Raw genomic sequence first — 26,003 nt, 5'->3', positions numbered from 1 at the left:
ACAGGCCAGTTATTTTGTAGAATAACTCTCAGTATGGGTTTATCTGACTGAGGCTCTGCATTTTGGACATGAATATCCTGAAAGCAATTCTGTGTGCTCTTGCTGCATCATGGTGGAGGGGGGCATGGGTGTCAGGCTGGCCCATTCCTGAGGATGTTAAGTGATCTTTTGATTGGGATTGGGTCTGCCAGGTTTCTCCATTACTTTTCGCCCTTTTGTAATTAATAAATATGTTGTAGGTAGATATTTTGAGGATGGCAAATATCCTATTCATCATCAAACTTTCACCCTGGAGTTTTACTATCTGATGGACGCTTTTTAAAAAGTGAAAACAAATACTGAAAAAATGTTTTATTTTTGTGACACCCCCTTTAAATGCTTTCCCATGTTATCTGCTGGAAAAACCAAACTTCTTCAGTGGCCCAGAAGTCTCGTCCTCTCTGAGTTCCTAGAATGTTCTTATATATTCTGCAGGATGACTCCCTGTGTTCAGTTGAGCTTCCTAGAATGTTTTTATACTCTGCAGGCTGACTTCTTGTAGCCACTTAGATTTCATCCTATGATTAATTCCTCAAAAAGAGTCAGACACGACTTAGCACAACAAAATGACTTCTGACAACCCAACCAAAAGAACTTACTTCTCACCTGGGTACTTTCTCATCACATCACTGGTCCTCTTGCATAGATATCAATTCACTGTGCTTATTGTCTGACTTTCCCTACAAAACATACACACCTGAAAGCAGAGGCCATGTCTATGTCATTTTGTGTCAGATCCCCTGGCCCTGGGTCAGTGCCTAGCACAGAGGAGGTGCTTAGGACGTGAAGGAATCCATGCACTCAGTCTGTCGGTCAACAGACACCTTCTGGCTGTGTCGGCCGACAGGTAGGGAACTGAGTACCTTGTACTCTCTGGTGGGGGCAGACAGACAGATGTGATAGCTGATAGCTCTTCGCGCACTTAGCTGAGGGTTTGCTCCAGGGGAGCACAGAGTGTGGTGCAGTTCTGTGGAAGCCCAGAAAGGTGAGGGAAGGTTTCCAGACAGAGCGTAGTGTTGACCAAGCAGATCAGGCAGGAGGAATGACATTTCATGGAGAAGGTTCAAGAAGTACAAAGGCTTGGAGGTGATAGAAGCGCAAGGAGAATTTCTAGGCGGCTAAGATAGAAGTTAAGAGGACAAGGGCAGGAAATGAGGCCAGAGAAGAAACACTGGATCTGCAGTCCTTAGACTCTAATGCCCTCACAGGGCTCGCCTTTCTTTGTGAAAGAAACCAGGCTTGGAATCAGACTCAGTTCTGAATCCTAGCCCCTCTTTGCTGCCTGGGAACTATTTTTTTCTCAACTATGAGGATGGGTGGTAAGCAACTGCATATGCTGCTGGCTTGCACTCAGGAAAAGCCCAGATTCTCCCACCCCAACTCCCTGCAGCCCAGAGCCCCTACCCACGCAGGGCCAAAGACCTTCCTGTTCTCCTTGTCTAGTCACAGAGTAGCCTTCAGTTTGGCACAAGGATGCTGACGGCTAACTTGGCTGGCATTAAGCTTCTAATCCAGGTGGATACTCTCAGGATCGGCTCCACAGTGACTGTTGGACTGTGTCCCTGCCTGTTGGCCAAGTGGTCTGAGCACTGGGGCCTCGGATTCAGTGCCGGCATGAGGTTCAACAAGGGCAGGGACACCTCATGGGTTAGAACTCATGGGTCCAACTCACCTCCCACTTGCCAGTCTCTTCTTCTGAACCCCTGAGGTCTCAGGAGCCAAACATCACTCCTGAGTGGATGGACTATAAAGTCCAATTTATAATCAACTTCTGGTGCAGGGGCAGAGAATGAGGGACAGGGAAAGTCCATTTTGATGAAGACATATGTGAGCATGTGTGCTCAGTCCTGTCCGTCTCTTTTGTGAACCCCTGAGCTGTAGCCTGCCAGGCTCTTCTGTCCATGGGAATTCCCAGGCAAGAATACTGGAGTAGGTTGCCATTTCCTACTCCAGGGGATCTTCCCAACCCAGGGATCGAACCGGTGTCTCCTGCGTGTTCTGCATTGACGGGCAGATTTTTACCACGGCGCCACCTGGGAAGCCCTTAGGTGAGTGTATAGGAGAATGCTTTGGGGCATTCCTAGACACATGGCCATGCTTCTCCAATCAGGAGAAGGCTGAGTTGGACTTGTAAAGCCAGGAGGGATGTCTGGGGGTTCTAACCGCCTTCTACCCGCTCAGGTGTTTAGAGGGCTTAACCCTCCCAGGTTGTCTGTCACAAGATTTAGGAATGGCTCACTCTGAGGGAGAGGGAAAGCAGGGCACAAGCTGGCAGTCTCCTGGGAGTCAATTTCTTCCCTCCTCCCCGCATTGGAGTCAATTTCTTTGCAGGCCTATAGGGCTCTCCTTCTTGGCTGATTCTCCTCCAGTAATCCAGCTGCCTCTTCTGGCTCCCAACTGCACACCTCCCCCCACTTCCTTGCTCCAAGGGCCCAGACCTATGGCCTTTCCAAGCATATTTTTTTTTAAACTGGGCTCTTTTTTAAAATTTTTATTAATTTTTTGGCTGCAGTAGGTCTTTGTTGCTGTGCTCAGGCTTTCTCTAGTTGCGGCAAGTAGGGCCTATTCTGTGGTTGTGGTGTCCAGACTTCTCATTGTGATGGCTTCTCTTGTGGAGCGTGGGCTCTAGGGTGCTTTGGCTTAGTAGTTGCAGGACTCAAGCTCAGTAGCTGTGGGGCAAGGGCTTAGTTGCTCTGAGGCATGTGAAATCTTCCTGGACCAAGGGTCGAACCCATGTCCCCTGCATTGGCAGGCGGATTCTTTTTTTTTTTCCATTTATTTTTATTAGTTGGAGGCTAATTACTTTACAATATTGTAAAGTATTCATTGACATGAATCAGCCATGGATTTATGTGTATTCCCCATCCCGATCCCCCCTCCCACCTCCCTCTCTACCCGATCCCTCTGGGTCTTCCCAGTGCACCAGGCCCGAGCACTTGTCTCATGCATCCAACCTGGGCTGGTGATGTTTCACCCTAGATAATATACCTGTTTCGATGCTGTTCTCTCGAAACATCCCTCCCTCGCCTTCTCCCACAGAGTCCAAAAGTCTGTTCTGTACATCTGTGTCTCTTTTTCTGTTTTGCATATAGGGTTATCGTTACCATCTTTCTAAATTCCATATATACGTGTTAGTATACTGTAATGGTCTTTATCTTTCTAGCTTCCTTCACTCTGTATAATGGGCTCCAGTTTCATCTATCTCATTAGAACTGATTCAAATGAATTCTTTTTAATGGCTGAGTAATATTCCATTGTGTATATGTACCACAGCTTCCTTATCCATTCGTCTGCTGGTGGGCATCTAGGTTGCTTCCATGTCCTGGCTATTATAAACAGTGCTGCGATGAACACTGGGGTGCACGTGTCTCTTTCAGATCTGGTTTCCTCGGTGTGTATGCACAGAAGTGGGATTGCTGGGTCATATGGCAGTTCTATTTCCAGTTTTTTAAGAAATCTCCACACTGTTCTCCATAGTGGCTGTACTAGTTTGCATTCCCACCAACAGTGTAAGAGGGTTCCCTTTTCTCCACACCCTCTCCAGCATTTATTGCTTGTAGACTTTTGGATAGCAGCCATACTGACTGGTGTGAGATGGTACCTCATTGTGGGTTTGATTTGCATTTCTCTGATAATGAGTGATGTTGAGCATCTTTTCATGTGTTTGTTAGCCATCTGTATGTCTTCTTTAGAGAAATGTCTGTTTAGTTCTTTGGCCCATTTTTTGATTGGGTCATTTATTTTTCTGGAATTGAGCTGCAGGAGTTGTTTGTATATTTTTGAGATTAATCCTTTGTGGCAGGCGGATTCTTAACCACTGGACCACGAGGGAAGTCCTCCCACAGTATTGAGGCCCCATATTCTTTAAACTTCTGCTGCTATGTGTTGCCTGATGGCTTCCGTATCCAACATGGACCCTTCCCTGGGTTTTCTCTTTTACCACAACCTCACACCAGGTTGCCCACAGCATTTCAACACAAGAGAGCTCAACATTCTCTCCTGAACTTATTTCTTCCTCCTCTTCTTTTTCTCCACCAGTGGTAGCAACCTGGCCAGAGGGTGTAAAAAGGAAGGCTCTGTTCCTGGCTGGGGTAGGAGTCGGGGCGGGGGGAATCTACACTAGAGCAGACTATTGGCTGCTGGAGAAAGTAGACTTGTGTGAGCGGATGGGGGGAGGGAGGGAGCTGGGGCCTTGAAACAACCAAGGCTCTGGTAAATGAAACATCTATGATTTTGCAGCTGGAAGTGGGTGATGCCTAAGGCTGATGAGATTGAAGAGTCAGTGGCTCTATAAGCTAGGGATATGGGAACTCTGCACTCTGTACGCTGAGCGCTGAAGAATTGATGCTTTCATATTGTGATGCTGGAGAAGACTCTTGAGAGTCCCTTGGGCAGCAAGGAGGTCAAACCAGTCAATCCTAAAGGAAATCAACCCTGAATATTCACTAGAAGGACTGACGCTGAAGCTCCAATCCTTTGGCCACCTAATGCAAAGAACTGACTCATTGGAAAAGACCCTGATGCTGGGAAAGATTGAGGGCAGAAAAAGAAGGGGATGACAGAGGATGAGACGGTTGGATGGCATCATGGACTCAATGGACACGAGTATGACCAAACTCAGGGAAACAGTGAAGGACAGGGAAGCCTGATGTGCTGCAGTCCATGGGGTCACAAAGAGTCAGACACAACTGCTGTTCAGGTGTCCCGGAGTTTGGAAGCTGGCGCTCCAGCCCTTGCCCTGAAATGAGCTCTGTCCTGATTCTCTGGGTCTCATTCTCTTTATCTGTAAAACAGGATGAGGGGGTTAGAAGTGGAGCAGATTATTTTAAAGGATCCCAGCAACTCAGGCTGCAAGGTTTTCTCAGACCTGAGTTTAGCAGAGAAAATGGAGTAAGTGGGGCTTGGTAATTGACCTTGGGCCTGCACTATTAATCCACTCGCTCCTACCCACCACCCTCCCATGGAGGCCTGGCTGGAGCCCACATGCAATAATTAACTCCTGGGTGGCCTTCGCCCTATCCTAAGAGCCTCTCCTGGGCCACATTCCCACGGCCCGTCTCCTAGGCCACTAAGCCCTTCTGTCCCCTAGAGTGAGGCAAGGGGGACTGCAGCGCAGAACAGAAGCCTGAGCCAGACAGCCAGACGGGAGAGCCAGCGTTCCTCCCAGGTATGCTACTCTCCACCCACCTGTCTGAGCTACACACCCTAGGGCACTCCCAGAAAGCACTAAAGGATCTGAACTGGGAGGATCCATTCTGGCAGGATCCCTAAAAGCAGAGAATCCAGAAGTGGAGTCGGGGCCTGCCCAAGGTTAAACTACAAGTTAGTAGAACCCAGGACTTTGCCTTTCAGCACTGCACTGAGTGCTCAGAGTTTTAAGTCTGGGACCATGTGGGGAGGGGTGGTGGTGTCTGGGTCATGATTGGTGTGGGGGGTGGGAGGGGAGGGGGGAGGGGCGAGCTGGACCAAGATCTGAGCTGAGACTAGGAAGATGGGGAGGGGTTTGCAGGCTGATGTATGTGGCATGGAGGGGAAGAAAGCACTGGCTCTAGAAAGAGGCCATAGCGAAAAAAGAATCACCAACTGACTGAATGGAGAAAGGTCTTTCTCAGCCCTCCCAGTACTCCCCCAGGAGTCTGTCAGTCACCCCATGGGAGCCTCTGCACAGTGAAGGTACAGGGGGCAAAAGCTGAAGGAGCCCTGGATTTGAGGGCCCAGAGTCAGACTTGGGTGGTCCCTACTGTGTGCTGCGGTTCATGGGGTCGCAGAGTTGGACACAACTGAGCGACTGAACTAAGCTGAACTGAACTGTGTGACTTGGGGCATGTTCCCCATTCCCAAGTGATTTCTCAGTCCGTGCCCAGTTGGCTAGTGATTGTTAGGGCTTCCCCCCTACATTTAATCCTCAGGTAAGGAAACTAAGCCTCAAGATAATGTGAGTTATTTTCCCCTAAGGTCAAGTGGGGGTCGGGGGAGTGTGAGAGCTGGGATCTGGAACCCTGTGCTCTAAACTGTTAGACTCTGTGCTCCCAAAGGAACCTGATTGTAAACCATGTGGCATTTCCGAGAGTACAGATGTCTCCTGTGCTCTTGGAGATCAGGGAGAGACAGGGTCCATGGAGAGATGATTGGATCCTGGAATGAATGAATTAGTAAATGAATGAACACCTAAACAGTGAACAATAAACGTGTAGCAGGGTACTGGATTGTGGAAGGGTGAAAAGTGAGAACACAAGGAGGATGAGGAGAGCTATGTGGGAATTTAATTCCAGGTTTCCCCGAGCCCCGGTGGCTCAGACGGTAAAGTGTCTGCCTACAATGCGGGAGACCCAGCTTCAACCCTTGGGTCGGGAAGATCCCCTGGAGAAGGAAATGGCAACCCGCTCCAGTATTCTTGCCTGGAAAATCCCATGGATGGAGGAGCCTGGTAGGCTGCAGTCCATGGGGTCGCAAAGAGTTGGACATGACTGAGCAACTTTACTTTCCCTTTCCCTGAGCCCTTAGGGCAGTAAGCCTGGAGACCACTCAGCTCAGCCCCCATCCAGGAGGCCCAGGCAAGATGCTGGAGTTCTGCAGGAGATGGGGGGCAATGTGAGGGAAGGGCAACTTTGTGAGCAGGGAGGATGCGTAATATTTAGGAGCCGTGGGAAATGAATTCTGGGTGTTTTAGGAGAACCAGCACCTGGTGAGCAGTGGGATGAGGGACCAGGCACCTCCCAAATCTCAGTGTGAGAGGTTAGGAGACTGAGCTGCTATGAAGGCTGAGAGGCCAGCTCTGGGGCAGGTTTCAGGAGCCTCCCTGGGCCCCCTAGGTGAACTGTTTGGTCGCCCATGTCCACCTCCAAGCCTTTGTTCTCTGACATTGCTCCAAGTCACAGGGTCTCTGGGAGTGGCTAAACAATGAAACTGGAAAGAGCTGGAAGCAGGGCTTTTTTTTTTTTTTTAAGCTCTACCACTTTATTGCTACCAACCCATCTCCCTCCACCCTCGTGCACACATGCTCAGTCATGTAATCCCATGGACTTCAGCCCGCCAGGCTCCGCTGTCCATGGACTTTTCCAGGCAAGAATACTGGAGTGGGTTGCCATTTCCTTTTCTAAGAGATTTTTTTTTTTTTAACATAGATCTGCATTTGGAGCTCCAAAATTAAGATACTGTTATAAACTTTTGCACAGTCATTTGTTGTCAAAATCTCATCTGAAAATGAATGTGAAGTTATTATTTTAATTATCTCACTAGTGTAGCTATTTCCCCACAGAACATGTGCTTGATCACTGAGTGCATACAATTGTGTTCTTACTTTGCATTACCTTTGATCAAATTGCCAACGAATGAATGTCGTTCTGCCATCTATAGGGATTAAGTCATTAGCGACTTCAGTCACTGACCTTTTGTTGTTCAGTCAAGCCATGTCTTACTCTTTGTGACCCCATGGACTGCACCATGCCAGGCTTCCTTGTCCTTCGCTATCTCCCAAAGTTTGCTCAAACTCATGGCCATTGAGTTGGTGATGTCATCCAACCATCTCATCCTCTGTTGCCCCCTTCTGTTCCTGCCCTTAATCTTTCCCAGAATCGGGGTCTTTTCCAGTGAGTCAGCTCTTTGCATCAGGTGGCCAAAGGATTGGAGCTTCAGCTTCAACATCAGTTCTTGTTGTTCAGTCACCCAGTCATGTCCGACTCTTTGTGACCCCATGGACTGCAGCGCGCCAGGCCTCCCTGTCCCTCACCATCTCCTGAAGTTTGCCCAAGTTCATTTCCATTGCATTGGTGATGCCACCTGGCCATCTGATCCTCTGATGTCCTCTTCTCCTGCCCTCAATCTTTCCCAGCATCAGGGACTTTTCCAATCAGTTGGCTCTTCACATCAGATGACCAAAATACTGGAGCTTCAGCTTCAGCATCAGTCCTTCCAACAAGTATTCAGGGTTGATTTCCATTAAGATTGACTGGTTTGATCTCCTTGCTGTCCAAGGGACTCTCAAGTGTCTTCTCCAGCACCACAGTTTGAAGGCATCAATTCTTCGGTGCTCCACCTTCTTTACAGTACAGGTTTCATAACAGTATGTGACCTCTGGGAAGATCATAGCCCTAACTATACTGACCTTTGTTGAAGAGTAATATCTCTGCTTTTCAATACACTGTCTAGGTTTGTCATAGCCCTCCTGCCAAGAAGCAAATGTCTTCTGATTTCATAGCTACAGTCACCATCTTCAGTGATTTTAGAGCCCAAGAAGAGGAAATCTGTCACTACCTCCACCTTTTCCCCCTCTATTTGCTATGAAGTAATGGGGCCAGATGCCATGATCTTAGGTGTTTTTTCTTTTTTAATTTATTTTAATACTAGACATCTTCAGACCTGGAGGACTCATCTTTCGATGTCATATCTTTTTGTCATTTTATACAGTTCATGAGGTTCTCACAGCAAGTATACTGGGGTGATTTCCCATTCCCTCCTCCAGTGGATCATGTTTTGTCAGAACTCTCCTCTATGACCCATCCATCTTGGGTGGCAATACATGGCATGGCTCATAGCTTTATCAGGTTACACAAGCCCCTTTGCTACAACAAGGCAATGATCCACTGCCGGGGTCCAGCCCCGGCAGGATCCAGGGGTGCCCTCAGGATGAACGGCGTCGGCGAGAGAGAGAAGACACGTGAGACCAGCCTTGATAGGGCCAAGTCTGCGAGGGAGAGAGAGAGAGAGAATGACCAGACGGGGGTGTTTGCAGGGTCTGGCAGAGTCTGGCAATGCTTTATTTTTTACCATAGCTTTTATACCCTAAGTTAGTACATTTCTAAGGGGAAGATAGTTTAACATTACGTCAGCTTGTCCTTCACGAAACCAGGGTGTTTTCTGCATACTTCTTTGTTTATGAGGGTCTTGTACATTATCTTCTGGCCTTGGGGCCTATTAACATTTTATGCAGGTCAGGTGAATGTAAACCTATTTTCTGTTTCTATGGTGACCTTAACTGAAAGGTAGCAGTCTCATAGGGCAATAGTACAGAGTAGAATTATATCTTTGTTAATACAAAAATTAATCCTTCTGCAAAAGTTATCAGTTGCGTTTATCTAAGAAGTTTATCCCATACTGACTCTGCTCGACTTTGGTGAGGCAGCTTCTGCCTAGCACTCCTGGCTGATAATTAACAACCATCTAGTGTCACCACACTAGGGTGGTATTTCTCTAGGCTCTTATTTCTCTAGATCTTTAGCTATATTAACAATGGTTTCTATAACACAACCTTAGCACATGAAAAGCAAAAACACAGCAAGCAAACGTCAACCCAATAACCACCTTTAGAATAATTTTTCTTATGTTTTCTAATAGGACTTCCTCACTTCCCGAAGGGCTCTATGTCTACTAGGGCCTTTATATAATCAGGTTCTTTATGCTATTTTATGATTAGGATAATATAAGCAATCATGCATATTAGTACCAAGGGCATAAATGCATTTGGCTAACAAACTACCAGCAAAGGAGTTTAAATTAAAACACTCCTTTCACCCCAAATAATCTCATAAAATACCACCACCTGGGAAACTTCTTGATTAAAGTTCTAAATTGATTCTTATTTGGGAAGAGATCGGGGAAGGCCTTCTGCCTGTGTCACAGAAATTAGGGAGTAGTCTATTGAGGCAGGCATCAGAAAGACAGATATCATCTTTAAAGTGAGTGTCGGGGGCAGCTATTCGGAATCCCTGAAAACCTGATCTGCCTTGCCTGTCAGGCTTTCTCTTCATGACCTTGTCATGGGTGGGATCTCGTGAGCTGGCCTTTTCGAAACCCCTGAAAACCTGATCGGCCTTGCCCGTCAGGTTTTCTCCCTCATGACTTTGTTAGGGGTAGGGTCTCGTGAGCTGACCTTTTCGAAACCCCTGAAAACCTGATCTGCCTTGCCCGTCAGGTTTTCTCCCTTATGGCCTTGTCATGGGTAGGGTCTCGTGTGTTGGCTCCCGCATCTCTCCCTTTTTTTACTTTTTAAGACAGCCAGATGGATCTCAGTCGCAAGCTTCTGAGTGCTCTGCCGGAGAGTTCTGACAATGCAAGGAAGGATTATAATGAGAAGTAAAACTGGGGCTGCTATACCAGCGTAACTGAAAATAGTTGATAAGATATTTTTTCCAGTAATAAAGTTAGAAAGTGTATGAAAAAAATCATTAGCAGCTGCTGCAGCAGTAAAGTCCAGGCGGGAATGTTCTAAGGTTTTTATCTGACCGTGAAGCTTTCCAAGATCTAAACTAATGCTGGAGCTATTCCATACACCTGAAATATGATTTTTAATCTTTTCCCAATTGTAATCCGTATCATTTACTTTTAGGGGTGTTACACAGATCCACCGATAGTCGGCGTGACAGGATAACGCTAACTTTACCCTTAAAGCCTGCAACTCAGTTCCAATATGCATGACTGCTTCTTCTAGGGCATCTATTTTTCCTTCTAATTTCCTATCTATAATCTCTTGCATAGCTAGAGCTAAAGAAACATTTTTGACATATCATTGACATATTGAGCAGTATGTACTTGTTGAGTCAAGGATATCGCCACCACAGTGACAGAGGTAATTGCTGTTATCAAAACTGAAATCCCTAGAATAAGTAGTCCTACAAAGCGCTGGGAATGCATTAAATCTTGTAGTTGTTGCAGAACGGCTAAACCATAATTGTCATATCAATAGGCATTCACTATGACGGGCACCATAAGATAAGGTGGACGTTGCAGCACCACAAAAGAACAAATATTATATTGAGGGGTTAATATAATGAGATGAGAGCATGCATGGTTCACAGTAGACTATATTTGGTCCACCTGAATAATTCAGTTGTATATGAAGTCTTTTTGAATCCTTAGTAAACAAACAAACAAACAAAAAACATAAGGGGAGGGTAAACAAGCCAGCACAGAATAGGTGGAATTGTTTTCTGGCCGAGTTAAAGTAACAATGGAGGTGGGAGCAAGGGCTCTCTAAATTTCTGGTTGCCAAATAGTTGTATAGGACAACATGGGGGGAACAAATTGATTATAATACCATCTGCTGGGCACCAATGGCCAAGGGAGAGAATCATTTTTCCAATTGCTAAACCTACTGACATAGTCAGAAACAGATCTTAGATTCTGACTTGGATTTGGATTGCTCCAGTCTTGTACCGAATAGTTTACACCTCCCCCGTATTCTATAATCTATTTTTGAATTATAAGTACAAGATTTTCATACCGGATATCCAAGGCGGTTGTCTATAGTTTTCCATATGACATCTGACGGAGCAACATCAATACAATTTGGATATTTTGGTGGAGCATTAAGGAACAAGGATTTATAGGGATCACGGACCCCGGACATATGGGCCTCTAATATCCAAACCAGCCGATCTCCTGTTTTTTCTGAAAATTTTGATGTTGGAGAATTTGTCAGAATTGCTTTCTTGGAGGCTCCAACACACCCCTCCTTAGAGGGAGTGATGAGATCACTTGTATGACTATGGGGGGAGTTAAAGCAAAGGGGAAGATCATCCATTAATCCCCTAAAAGTATAGTTAAAATTGATGGGGTAGTGATCTTTATCATAAGAAGAATAGGATCCTCCCAAGAGATGAGGCTGGTCTGTGTTGACCCGTATAGGGTCGCTGTTCCAAGTGACTACTTGGAAGGTCAGGGGATCAGGGAAATATGTCCAGTATTTTTTTGAAGTACAAGAGGTAGCACTTGCCTGACAAGACAGTAAAGCAAGTATGGCAATAAAAACCCTTTCGGGAGAGGCTGAAGATCCCTGCAGGGAAGCTATTTCCTGTGCTTGATGTCAGAGTGACTTAATTTGCCCCCATGTGGGTATGGAAGCTTGTTGAGTTGCCTGCACAGGATGTCCTGGTGGTTTCCATTTGTTCTTCTGGGATCTCCATTGCCGGTTGTTTCAGAGTCTGCTGGACCTTCTAGGTGAGTGGCCGAGGCAGGGGCAGAGATGTGCTCTTCCTCTTTTATGGTTGAGGCTGCGAGGGAACCAGAGGTCTGGGGGGACTGCGACATGGCAAATCAGTCTGTCTGGGATCTAAATTGGCGAGTTAGCACCCTGTAGGAAAATATAAGCATACCCTCGCCCATTGGTTAGCAAGGGATCAGGTCCCTTCCATAGTCCAGAAAGGAGGTCTTTCCACTTTACTAAAGGTTTCATATCTTTTTGTTCTGGGTTCCAGGGACAGAACATAGCTGTTAAGCCGGCTTGATCAGCATTAAGGTTATTGAGCACAAAGAGGGCATGTTACAAAATGTGGAGTGGAGAACTATTTGAGCTGCCCTTCCTGTAATTTAGAGATTTGTGTTTTGAGTGTCTGATGTGCCCTTTCTACAATTGTTTGTCCCTGGGGATTGTAAGGAATTCCTGTAGAGTGGGATATACTGAATTGGGCACAGAAATTTTTAAAGGACTTAGATGTATAAGCTGGAGCATTGTCTGTCTTAATTGATTTTGGCATTTCTAAATAGGAAAAACAGGCAAAAAGATGTTGAACTACATCTTTATAGGCTTTTCCCGTTCTGGCAGTAGCCACAATGACATGGGAGAAGGTATCTACAGTAACATGCACAAAGGATAGTTTTATAAAAGAAGGAACATGTGTTACATCCATCTGCCAAAGCACATTAGGTAGTAAGCCACGGGGATTTACCCCAAAAGGCAAAGTGGGAACTGAAGTAGGGCAAAGTTGACATGTCCTAACGATCTCGCATGCAGATTCCCTAGGAATATGGAATTGCTATCGAAGGGCAGTTGCATTTTGATGACGCATAGCATGTGAGGCTTTAGCATCCTCAAAAGCACTGGCCACTATGGTTCAGGTTAGCAAATCTGCCTCTTGGTTAAACGTATGGAGGGGTCCAGGTAAATTAGAATGAGCTCTTATATGTCCAACATAGAATTGCTTTGACCAAATTTGCTGTTGAAGGGTAGATAACAATTTTAAAATTGTGGTTTTATTTTTCGGCAAAACAGCCGTTTCAATTTGAGGAAACAACCTAACTACATACTGCGAGTCAGAAAATAAATTAAAAGCCTGGTCCGAAAACTCTTTGAACGCCTCTATCACGGCTGTTAATTCTGTCTTCTGGGCTGACGTTTCCCCAATATTTAAGCTTGAAAAGACTTAGAAGTGTAAGCAGGGGCGTTGTCAGTTTTAAGACATTAAGATAGCACAAGTCCAACAGTGAGGGGTTATTTTTGGTAGAAGCAGAATGAGCTTTTATATGTACCATAATCTTAAATAACACTTATTTACTTTACTAAAGTATCAAAAGATTTTAAAAACAAATATAAATCACTTAAAGGCAAAGAAATTTATAATTTGTTATTGAAAGATTCATTCTAAGAAAACTTTGTTCTCTTAACATAGAGGGTATACTAAATTCCAGTCTGTTACCAATTTACCAGATAGCAAACAAACAAAATTTTTCAGTTAATCTTAGAAAAGTCTTTTTATAAATCTTGAAGAACTAGCAGTATTTTTTTTTTAAGGCATGAGAGTGAAATCATACAAGGCATGTTTAAAATCTAATTAAATTGTAATTGACAAAGTAGCCTGGTCATTGCTGTGACTTGTAACACTTTAACGTGGTAACTAAAATTATAACTGATAACATTTTACCAGGACATATCAGATTTTCATGAATTTCACATAATTTCTAGGATATCTATATAAGTAACATCAATCATACAATATAACCTGAGAAGATTTATCACTTCTCCAACAATAATTCCCATGCAATTTAACATGTCAAATGAACTCAAGTAGTTTAATAGCTCTTTGGGATGTCTCAGGGGCCCTCTGAAATATCCCAAAGTCAGCTAGAAGTCAAGCCATTTAGGCAGTTTTGTCAATAAATATCAAAAGGGTTTATAGTACTCTGTCAGGTAGATCATATAGATCACTGTGAAATAATATATTTACTTAGCCAAAGTAAAAAAGATTTTAAAGGTAAACATAGAACAGATCACTTCAGAGGTAAAGAAACTTAAAATCCATTATCAAAGGCAGTTCAACATCTCAAGAAAACTTGTATTTATGCACAAAACTCTTCCCTTGGAGTCCACTTTCCATCAAACCTTCTTATCACTTTCTGTACCCATTACTTTGTTCTCCCATTCTGAAACAGCCACCTGTAAGTCAGACCTACTTCCTTTTCCCTTCATAAAATGTAACTTCATTCCTCATACCTTTTTTACTGAACACACACATCCTACTTCCTTTAAGCAACCAAGAATTTACCTTTATATTAGCATTCTATAGATTGGTGAACATAAATACCAGTGATAATTTCTAAAAAAATTCTAACGAACATCTCAGGATGGCATCAAACATTATTTATTAATAGTCTAAAATCTTTAGTTTCTCTGTAAGTTAGTACTCTTCAGTAATGAATGTTTCAGAATCTTATTTTATTTGGAAATGACCTAGCTATTTAATAAACTTCTGTTATTTGTTTAGCACAACTTTAGAAATTTAGGTTACCAAAATCTAGAGAAGCTGTTTTAGATAGACATTTTTAATTTTAATAAAGTTTAAAAGCTCATATCTCATTTACCTTTTTTTTTTTTTGAAGTTTCTTACTTGAGGTGCTTTCTTTGCTGACAAACTTGTAACAGATATTACAATATAACAATATTTAACTTATAATAAACCTAGGCATAATGAAAATATTTTACTAGATGTTAATTACTCTAAGACATGTCTATATTAGATAGGTCAACAAACAAACATTAATATCAGGTATTTAATACTGTATATTTCCCAGTTTACCTGAACCTGCAATTTATTGTTTAATTTAGAATTATTTGATTTGTAAGCGCTTACCTTTTTTTTAAAAGCCAATTAAATAGAGCTCATTTACCAATTAACCTAAAAAATATTACCCAGAGACAAAGACATACCAAGACATATTTAGACAGACACAGTGCAAGATCTAGCTTCATATTCTAAGTTTGGTGATGAATTAGATATTACAATATAAAATTTACTAGTTTATAAAAAGGTTGAAATAAATAAAAATTTTAAAGGCTTTTCTGCTTTTTCCCTCAGTCTCAGGAGTTAGAGATGGTTAGATAAGTGTCCCTGAGAGCCCTGGTCTCAAGCCACAGGGAAAGAAAATCAAGTTCTAACAAAAAGCAAAATGGCCATCAAAAATCACAACACAGAACACAGAGTTAAAACACACACATATAAACCTGGCAGTCCTCATCAGACACTCCCTTAAATACAAGAATACAGTCTCTCAGAAAACCTTCTATAGAGACACAGAACTTTAGATGTCTTCAAAAGTTTTAAGAGGAGAAAAGGAAAAGAAGGAGGAGGGAGGAAGCGGGAAAGGGGGGCAAAAGGGGTTGCCTTACAGACGTCTCTTGCCACCTGCAGACACCCAGGTGTTACGGGACTTTTTCCTGGGTTTCCAGAGAAGGGAGGACTGGAACTCGGCCCTACCGGAATTCGAGTTCTCTGCCAAGAGGAGGTGATCAGTCTCCAATCCTCAGCTCAAGCTGAGGCCCTTCGACCAAATTCCTGCATCCAGGACCAGGGGATTAGAAAAACAGGAAGGATAGGAAGGGCTAAGGAGAGGACAGAGAGAGGGAAGGGGAGAGAGGTCAATAAAGTCTCTTGTTCCTTACTAGTCGGGCACTCTGGCCAGTTGTCTGCATCAGGAGACCAGGGACAAAGGGTACCAGTTGCGGCCGCTGGGTCTGGTCCATTGGCAGACAAGCTGGCCTCTGAGTACCCCGAGTGATCAGGATGTCAGTCTCAGCGAAGAAGAGTCCCCACCAGTTGCAGGAAGGGAGACCCCTTTTAGGGTCCGTAACTGAGCTCTTATAAATGAATTGTCGGAGGAGACACATGTGCTGAAAAAGCAAGAGATCTCATTGGAAAGAGCACCAGGGTGGAGGGCAGGAGAGTAAGGGAACCCAGGAGAACTGCTCTCTTCTGGAAAACAAGGACATTGCTCTTGGACAAACCTAGAAAAGGACTGAACACTGGTCTTTTTAACTTTAATTCCTCTGCGGTTAAGGAGTTGCATTATGATTCCAATAAAAAGCTGTCTTTCTTTTGACTCACTGTTACCCATTTTTGTTAGTAATTAGAAGAAGAAAAAAAGAGAAAAAAGGAAGAGGCTTAATTTAGAGAAGAAGGAAACTGAAACGTACCCACTTTTCTTACCCTACCTTTCTTATGCAGGGGGGCCTGTAGCACCCTAGTGGGGTTTTAAAGAGGAAACCTAAAGCCTACCCACTTTCCTCACCCTACCTATCTTATGCAGGGGGGCCTGCAGCGCCCTAGTGGGGTCCTAGCCATCCCGAAGACTGAAAAATGGGGGGGATTACCTTCGGGTCCCTGTTCGGGCGCCACTTGCCGGGGTCCAGACCCGGCAGGATCCAGGGGTACCCTCAGGATGAACGGCGTTGGCAAGAGAGAGAAGACATGTGAGACCAGCCTTGATAGGGCCAAGTCCGCAAGGGAGAGAGAGAGAAAGAGAGAGAGAATGACCAGACAGGGGTGTTTGCAGGGTCTGGCAGAGTCTGGCAATGCTTTATTTTTACTGTAGCTTTTATACCCTAAGTTAGTACATTTCTAAGGGGAAGATAGTTTAACATTATGTCAGCTTGTCCTTGACGAAACCAGGGTGTTTTCTGCATACTTCTTTGTTTATGAGGGTCTTGTACATTATCTTCTGGCCTTGGGGCCTATTAACATTTTATGCAGGTCAGGTGAATGTAAACCTATTTTCTGTTTCTATGGTGACCTTAACTGAAAGGTAGCAGTCTCATAGGGCAATAGTACAGAGTAGAATTATATCTTTGTTAATACAAAAATTAATCCTTCTGCAAAAGTTAACAGTTGCGTTTATCTAAGAAGTTTATCCCATATTGACTCTGCTCGACTTTGGTGAGGCAGCTTCTGCCTAGCACTCCTGGCTGACAATTAACAACCATCTAGTGTCACCACACTAGGGTGGTATTTCTCTAGGTTCTTATTTCTCTAGATCTTTAGCTATATTAACAATGGTTTCTATAACACAACCTTAGCACATTAAAAGCAAAACACAGCAAGCAAACGTCAACCCAATAACCATCTTTAGAATAATTTTTCTTATGTTTTCTAATAGGACTTCCTCACTTCCCGAAGGGCTCTATGTCTACTAGGGCCTTTATATAATCAGGTTCTTTATGCTATTTTATGATTAGGATAATATAAGCAATCATGCATATTAGTACCAAGGGCATAAATGCATTTGGCTAACAAACTACCAGCAAAGGAGTTTAAATTAAAACACTCCTTTAAAATACCACCACCTGGGAAACTTCTTGATTAAAGTTCTAAATTGATTCTTATTTGGGAAGAGATCGGGGAAGGCCTTCTGCCTGTGTCACAGAAATTAGGGAGTAGTCTATTGAGGCAGGCATCAGAAAGACAGATATCATCTTTAAGGTGAGTGCCGGGGGCAGCTATTCGGAATCCCTGAAAACCTGATCTGCCTTGCCTGTCAGGCTTTCTCCTCGTGACCTTGTCATGGGTGGGATCTCGTGAGCTGGCCTTTTCGAAACCCCTGAAAACCTGATCGGCCTTGCCCGTCAGGTTTTCTCCCTCATGGCTTTGTTAGGGGTAGGGTCTCGTGAGCTGACCTTTTCGAAACCCCTGAAAACCTGATCCTCCTTGCCCATCAGGTTTTCTCCCTTATGGCCTTGTCATGGGTAGGGTCTTGTATGTTGGCTCCCGGCAATCCACAAAAGGGTAGCATCAGTCCTGCCGATGAATATTCGGGTTGATTTCCTTTAGGATTGACTGGTTTGATCTCCTTGCTGTACAAGGAACTCCTTATCTTTGACAAAAGAGGCAAGAATATACAATGGAAAAAAGACAACTTCTTCAATAAATGGTGCTGAGGAAACTGAAGAGCTACCTGTAAAATAAGGGCTTCCCAGGTGACGCTGGTGGTAAAGAACTAACCTGCCAATGCAGGTGATGCAAGAGACGTGGGTTCGATCCCTGAGTTGGGAAGATTCCCAGAGTAGGAAATAGCACCCCACTCCAGTATTCTTGCCTGTAAAATACCATGGGCAGAGGAGGCTACAGTCCATGGGGTTGCATAGTTAGACATGACTGAGTGAGCACAATAAGCACAACATGTAAAAGAATGAAAGTAGAACACTTCCCAACACCATGCGTGTGTGCTGTCACTGCTGTCTTGTCCAACTCTTTGCAACACTATGGACTGTAGCCCACCAGGGAATCCCACTCTGTCCATGGGATTCTCCAGGCAAGAATACTGGAGTGGGTTTCTATGCCCTCCTTCAAGGGATCTTTCTGACCCAGGGATTGAACCCATGTCTCTTACATCTTCTGTACTGGCAGGTGAGCTCTTTACCACTACCCACCTGGGAAGTCCTCCTAACACCATACACAAAAATAAACTCAAAATGGATTAAAGACTTAAATGTAAGGCTGGAAACTAAAGCTCTTAGAGGAAAACAGGCTTAGCAGTCTTTGACATAAATGACAGCAAAATCTTCTCTGACCTATCACCTAGAGTAATAGAAATAAAAGCAAATATAAATGAATGGGACCTAATTAAAATTAAAAGCTTTTGCATAGAAAAGGAAACAATAAACAAGATTAAAGTACAACCCTCAGAATGGGAGAAAATTAAAAACAAGCAACTGATGAAGGATTAATCTCCAAAATACATAAGAAGCTCATACAGCTCAATATAAAAAAAACAAACAGCCCAATCAAAAAATGGGCAGAAGACTAAAACAGACATTTCTCCAAAGAAGACATACAGAGGGTCAATAAACACATGAAAAGATGCTCACCATTGCTCAATATCAGAGAAATGCAAATCAAAACTACAATGAGCTACCACCTCACACCAATCAGAATGGCCATCATCAAAAAAAAACCCAAAACTACAAACAATAAATGCTGGGGAGGATGTGGAGAAAAGGGAACTTTTTTGCGCTGTTGGTGGGAATATAAATTGATTCTAATTTCAGCCACTATAGAGAACAATATGGAGATTCTTTAACAAAATAAAACTGCCATGTGATAGTTCCACTACTGGGCATATACCTTGAGAAAACCACAATTCAAAAAAACACTTGTTGGAGAAGGTAATGGCAACCCACTCCGGTATTCTTGCCTGGAGAAGTCCATGGACAGAGAAGCCTGGCAGGCTGCAGTCCATGGGGTTACATGACTGAGCAGGTGTGAACACGATTGGAGGGAGATGGGTTGGTAGCAATAAAGTGGTAGAACTAAACAAACAAACAAACAAACACTTGTACCCCAGTGTTTACTGCAGCACTATTTAGAATAGCTAGGACACTGAAGCATGGGTTTCCCTTGTGACTCAGCTGATAAAGAATCTGCCTGCAATGCGGGAGACCTGGGTTCAATCCCTGGGTTGGGAAGATCTCCTGGAGAAGGGAAAGACTACCCACTCCAGTATTCTGGCCTAGAGAATTCCATGGACTGTATAGTCTATGGGGTTGCAAGAAGTCAGATGCGATTGAGCGACTTTCACACACACAGGACTTGGAAGCAACCTAGACATCTATTGACAGATGAAGTTGTGATACATATATACAATGGAATATTACTCAGCCAAAAAAGGAACAAATTTGAGTCAGCTGTAGTGAGAAGGATGAACTTAGAGTCTATCAGGCAGAACAAAATCAGAAAAACAAATATTGTATATTAACACATATATACGGAGTCTAGAAAAATGGTACTGATGAAGCTATTTACAGAGAAGACATGGATATGCAGATGTAGAAAATGGACTGGTGGACACAGTGGGAGAAGGAAAGGGTAGGATAAATTGATACACTAGCACTGACCTACATGCATTATCATGTGTAAAATAGAGAACTAGCAGGAAGCTGCTGTATAACACAGGGAGCCCAGCCTGGCACTATGTGATAACTGCCAACTAAAAAAGATGCACAACTTGAAGGGAGGGGATATATGTATACCTATGGCTGATTCATGTTGAGGTTTGACAGAAAACAACAACATTCTGTAAAGCAATTATCCTTCAATTAAAAAGCAAATTAAAAAAAAAAGATGTACAACTTGAGAATTGTAAGTTAAACTTTATTTAGGGCAAAATGAGGACAGCAACCCAGGAGGCAGCACCTCAGATAGCTCTGAGAGACTACTCCAAAGAGGCAGTCAGCGAAGGTCAATATATAAGGTTTTGGTGAAGGAGGAGTTTAGTGCAATCAACTGCTTACTTTACAAGAGGTGAGTCATGAGGATCTGATGTCACCATGAAGGGATTTATTGCTTCTCTAGATATGAGGAGGTGCAAGGACTGGAATCATAAAATCAACTCCTGAAAATATCTAACTATCTAAAGACCTGTCCCACCAGACTCCTTGGAGCACATTCCACTTTGAACTTCCTCAGAGGGTGTTGAAGGTCAACAACTGCAGCAGCACAGGGTTCAATCTCCACAGAGGCAGGTGGCAAAGGCCCTTGTTCAGTCACTGCCAGTGCTCTCGGCTCTTGCCAATGCTCAGTGCCCATTCATAGTTGACACAAGCTAGGGGAGTGGACTGGTAGGGGGTGCTCAAGAGAAAGAGGGTATGACTGATTTGTGTTGATTTACAGCAGAGACCTCCACAACACTGTGAAGCAATTGTTATTGTTAGTCACTGAGTCCTCTGACTCTTTGCGACCCCGTGGACTGCAACTTGCCAGGATTCCTGGTCCTTCACCATCTCCTGGAATTTGCTCAGACTCATGTCCCTTGGATCAGTGATGCTATCTAACCATTTCATCCTCCACCACCCCTTTCTCCTTTTGCTTTCAATCTTTCCCAGGATCGGGGTCTTTTCCAATGAGTTGGTTCATTGTAAAGCAATTATCTTCCAATTCCCTGGTGGCTCAGATGGTAAAGCATCTGCCTACAATGCGGGAGACCCAGGTCCAATCCCTGGGTTGGGAAGATCCCCTGGAGAAGGAAATGGCAACCCACTCCAGTACTCTTGCCTGGAAAATCCCATGGACCGAGTAGCCTGGTGGGCTACAGTCCATGGGGTCCAAAAGAGTCAGACACAACTGAGCGACTTCACTATTACTATCACCTTATGACTAGAAGCAACCTTCTATCGAGATGTGTGGTTCACTCAACTCATAGCTCTTACACTATGTGTTTTTTCAGTCAACAAATCTTAAAAGTTTAAACTCTGAAATATATGCCCTCAAAGATTTCAAAGGAGAGGTTGTGCACCTCTGGCAACCTTCTGGCTATTTCTGAATTTTGCCCAAACTCCACCTGTCAGTTGCACCACTTGATCCTCATGACCCTGTAGGAAAGCCAGGAAGGTATTGTCTGAAAAGGCTGTGTCTGATCCCAATCTTCCTGAGACTAGGAAGATTAGGCTTACTAGGGCTCAATCCCGCCCTAGGCTCCACCTACCCTCCTCATTTATTATTAACAGCCTGAGGACCCACCTGGACTTTCCTTGCTGCCTTTGAGGAAATTCATTCTTCGGGGACAAGCATGGCCTGGAAGATCACACCACTGCTGTGCCTTTTGGTGTGTGTGGCTGCTGTGCGGGCAGCCCGGCCCAGGACTCAGCTCCTCAACGTCTGCATGAATGCCAGATACCACAAGGAAAAGCCAGGTCCCGAGGACAAGTTACACGAACAGGTAGGCAGAGGGGCCATCTGGGATGGGGAAGAGCTGCCTCGGGGGACGTCTACCCCCATCCTTGGCGGAGGCAGGGAGGTTCCTGAACAGCTCTTTCTTCAGTTTGCAATGACTCTTTTACACACACTGTGTGCCCAGTGTGGTCACAACAATGCCTAGAGCTCAGCTTCTTGGTCGTTGAGTTTCCGTGTTACTCAAATCAGGAAGCAAGCCTGGAGAGACCTTTTGGGGGAAAGGAGGGGGTTGATTTTCTTTTTTTAATTCTTTTTTAAAAAGTTTCTATTTGGCTGTGTTGGGTCTTCGTTGCGGCCCACAGGCTCTTTGCTGCTCTAGGAGGGCTTAGTTGCTCCGTGGCATGTAGAAATCTTAGTTCCCCTATCAGGGATCAAACCCATATCCCCTGCATTGCCAGACAGATTCTTAACCACTGGACAAGCAGGGAAGTCCCCTTAATATTCTGCTTTTATACTAAATTCTAGGCCATGGGTTTTCATTCATTCACAAGATCATTGTGTATTTCTGTAATTAGAACTCTACTGGGGTTGCGATTCATTTAACTTGCTTCCTCACCTTCAGGTCTTTATCACATTCCCAAAGAGGCTTAAGCTGGTCATTCCAGAAAACTAAAATTTCCTGTTCCTCTCCTGCTGTTTTTGCCCAAAGCAATTATCCAGTGCTAAGTTTCATTGTGTTCCCAGTTCCTAGAAAAATGCCTGGGTTAGAAATGGGAGCTCAGTAAAAATTTGAATTAATGAATGTTGTGATGACTGCTACCCCTGGGATCCCACAGTCTTGGAGAACCCTGTCCCCCAAAAGGGTCCCTCCACACGATGTTTCTCTGAAGACTGTGAGGAATCAAGGACTGAAGGGGAGAGGCGGGAATATTCTGGTTGTGCTGGGTGTGAGAGCTCACCCTCTCTCACATCCAGAGAGTGTGAGAGAGTCCCTCTCCCTTCCCCCCACCCCAACAGTGCAGCCCTTGGAAAAAGAATGCCTGCTGCTTTGCCAACACCAGCACAGAAGCCCATAAGGATATTTCCAGCCTGTACAGATTCGACTGGGACCACTGCGGCAAGATGGAGCCTGCATGCAAGCGCCACTTTATTCAGGACACCTGTCTCTACGAGTGCTCACCTAACCTGGGGCCCTGGATCCAGGAGGTATGGGAACCAGCCCTGCAGCCTCAGCAGAGGACAGCCCCCTAGCTGACCCACCCCCAGCCACTTGCAGGGACGCTACAGGAATTCTGGTCTGAGGAGGGTCGTGGGAACACCTCTTTTGCCCCTTTCCTGTTTGCCCATTTCTGTTCCCCTCTAACCATCAGTTCAGTTCAGTCACTCAGTCGTGTCTGACTCTTGTGACCCCACGGACTGCAGCACACCAGGCTTCCCTGTCTATCACCAACTCCCGAAGCTTACTCAAACTCATGTTCATCGAGTCGGTGATGCCATCCAACCATCTCATCCTCTGTCATCCCCTTCTCCTCCTGCTTTCAGTCATTCCCAGCATCAGGGTCTTTTCAAATGAGTCAGTTCTTCCCATCAGGTGGCCAAAGTATTGGAGCTTCAGCTTCAGCATCAGTCCTTCCAATGAATATTCAGGACTGATTTCTTTTAGGATGGACTGGTTTGATCTCCTTGCACTCCAAGCGATTCTCAAGAGTCTTCTCCAACACCACAGTTCAAAAGCATCAGTTCTTCAGCTTTATAGTCCAACTCGCACATCCATACATGACCACTGGAAAAACCATAGCTTTGACTAGACAGACCTTTATTGGCAAAGTAATGTATCTGCTTTTTAATATGCTGTCTAGGTTGGTCATAACTTTTCTTCCAAGGAACAAGCATCTTTTAATTTCACGGCTTCAGTCACCATTTGCAGTGATTTTGGAGCCCCCAAAAATAGTCTGTCACTGTTTCCATTGTTTCCCCATCTATTTGCCATGAGGTGATGGGATCCAATGCCATGATCTTAGTTTTCTGAAGGCTGAGTTTTAAGCCTACATTTTCACTCTCCTCTTTCACCTTCATCAAGAAGCTCTTTAGTTCTTTTCTTTCTGCCATAAGAGTGATGTCATCTGGATATCTGAGGTTATTGATATTTCTCCCAGCAATCTTGATTCCAGCTTGTGCTTCATCCAGCCCAGCATTTCTTATGATGTACTCAGCATATAAGTTAAATAAACAGGGTGACAATATACAGCCTTGATGTACTCCTTTCCCAATTTGGAACCAGTCTGTTGTTCCATGTCCAGTTCTAACTGTTGCTTCTTGACCTACATACAGATTTCTCAGGAGGCAGGTGAGGTGGTCTAGTATTCCCATCTCTTGAAGTATTTTCCACCTTTTGTTGTGATCCTCCCAGTCAAAGGCTTTGGCATAGTCAATAAAGCCAAAGTAGATGTTTTTCTGGAACTCTCTCGCTTTTTCAAAGATCCAAAGGATGTTGGCAATTTGATGTCTGGTTCCTCTAACATTAAAACAACCTAGTTATAGGGATGAAATCACCAGGCAATTTAACCTAACTCCTGACTTATGCTCTCCGGAATAGATACCATGCCTTGCCTAACTTGTTGATTCTTTTCCTAGATTAAAAAAGTAAGGATGAAGAATTACTTAAGTAGCTAAAAAATGATTAGCTCTGTACCTCCAACAGCTCCCTTAGCAAACCCGCAGGCAAATCACTGGGCAATATAGTATCTGAAGTCATCCAGTTGGTGCACAATGGAGAATGATACATAATCTAACCTCCTGCCTTAATGATTTCCTGAGGTTCTTTTCCTTTTCTCCTTTAAAAATGGGCATGGCTGAACATAATGTGGAGTTGGCCTCAGGACATGAATTAACTTCTCTCCAGGTTGCTGGCTTTTCTTTTTCTTTTTTAAAATTTATATTTTAATTTTTATTTATTATTTATTTATGGTTGTGCTGGGTCTTGATTACTGCGTGGCCTTTTCTCTGGCTGCAGCGTATGGACTTCTCATTACAGTGGCTTCTCTCATTGTGGAGCACGGGCTCTAGGGTGCGAGGGCTTCAGTAGTTGTAGCACTTGGGCTCCATCACAGTGCTCTGACTCTAGAGCACAGGCTCAATAGTTGTGGCACACAGGATTAGTCGCTCCACGGCACGTGGGATCTTCCCCAACCAGGGGCTGTGTGCATGTCCCCTGCACAGGCAGGTGGATCTTACCCACTGTACCACCAGGGAAGTCCCATTGATTACTGGCTTTTGAGCAGAGAGCAGCTAAAACTGAGTTTGGTTAACAGTAGAGTCACTGCCTCTCAGCCCTGGACTCCATCAGGGCTATAGCAGCTGAGATCCCTGGCTGACTAACGCCCTCCTTCCCTGGTTCCCGACCCAGGTGAATCAGAGCTGGCGCAAAGAACGGATCCTGAATGTGCCCCTGTGCAAAGAGGACTGTCAGAGCTGGTGGGAAGACTGCCGCACCTCCTACACTTGCAAGAGCAACTGGCACAGGGGCTGGAACTGGACCTCAGGTGAGGGCTGGGGGCGGGGAGGGGGGAGGGAGGGGGAGGTGGGATGTGGGAGGGTTTATGGAAACTTGGAGTTGTGGGGTTGGGGGAGCAAGAGGTGCTTCTGGACCCAGTGGCTACAGGCTTCTATCCTCCCCACAGGGTACAACCAGTGCCCGGTGAAAGTTGCCTGCCACCGCTTCGACTTCTACTTCCCCACGCCTGCAGCTCTGTGCAATGAAATCTGGAGTCACTCCTACAAGGCCAGCAACTACAGCCGGGGCAGCGGCCGCTGCATCCAGATGTGGTTCGACCCCTTCCAGGGCAACCCCAATGAGGAGGTGGCAAGATTCTATGCTGAGAGCATGAATGGGGCTAGGCTCCATGAGGCCTGGCCTCTGCATTTCTGTCTGCTCCTAGTGTTGCTCTGGCTGCTCAGTTGAGCTCCTTTTATTTTCTGACACCTGGCAATCCCTGCCCCGTTAAGCTCCACAGTCAGTTTGTTCCTTGGTGGAAACTGTTTGAATAAAAATTCAGTCACCCTACATGTATCACGTAAGTTATTTGAATGTGAATGGAAATGTGACTTTTGCTTTCCAATACCACTGACTGAAACTGGTTAGACTTGGCCAGTTTTCAGTTCTGATACTTGCTATGATCTTGCCAAATAACTTTATTCTTCCAATCTAGGGGATATTCATAGCTCTCAACTTCATTTTTCACTGCAGCTTTAATCTAGAGCCAGGCAGAGGACTTTATCATTTGAATTGGACCCAAGTATTCCAGGGCTAACTGGAAT

General features: G+C 44.6%; 1 protein-coding gene across 4 annotated transcripts in view; it reads left to right on the top strand.

The window, feature by feature from the left end:
* Positions 1 to 25,749, top strand: part of LOC110139450 (folate receptor alpha-like) — a 75,942-nt gene extending 50,193 nt beyond the window's left edge. For 3 of the 4 annotated variants that reach the window (XM_070473314.1, XM_070473313.1, XM_070473316.1), the window contains exons 2-5: positions 21,521 to 21,732; positions 22,704 to 22,892; positions 25,093 to 25,228; positions 25,367 to 25,749. In XM_070473314.1, coding sequence (XP_070329415.1) covers positions 21,583 to 21,732; positions 22,704 to 22,892; positions 25,093 to 25,228; positions 25,367 to 25,647 — 756 coding nt within the window. In that variant the 5' untranslated portion in view covers positions 21,521 to 21,582 and the 3' untranslated portion in view covers positions 25,648 to 25,749. Of the gene's footprint in view, positions 1 to 5,103; positions 5,207 to 21,520; positions 21,733 to 22,703; positions 22,893 to 25,092; positions 25,229 to 25,366 lie in introns of those variants that run through there. The other variant, XM_070473315.1, reaches the window with a different exon arrangement.
* Positions 25,750 to 26,003: the final 254 nt, after the last annotated feature.

This window comes from Odocoileus virginianus, chromosome 10 (assembly GCF_023699985.2).
Source record: "Odocoileus virginianus isolate 20LAN1187 ecotype Illinois chromosome 10, Ovbor_1.2, whole genome shotgun sequence".
Classification (NCBI taxonomy): Eukaryota; Metazoa; Chordata; class Mammalia; order Artiodactyla; family Cervidae; genus Odocoileus; species Odocoileus virginianus.
This window is presented reverse-complemented; position numbering and strand designations above follow the sequence as displayed.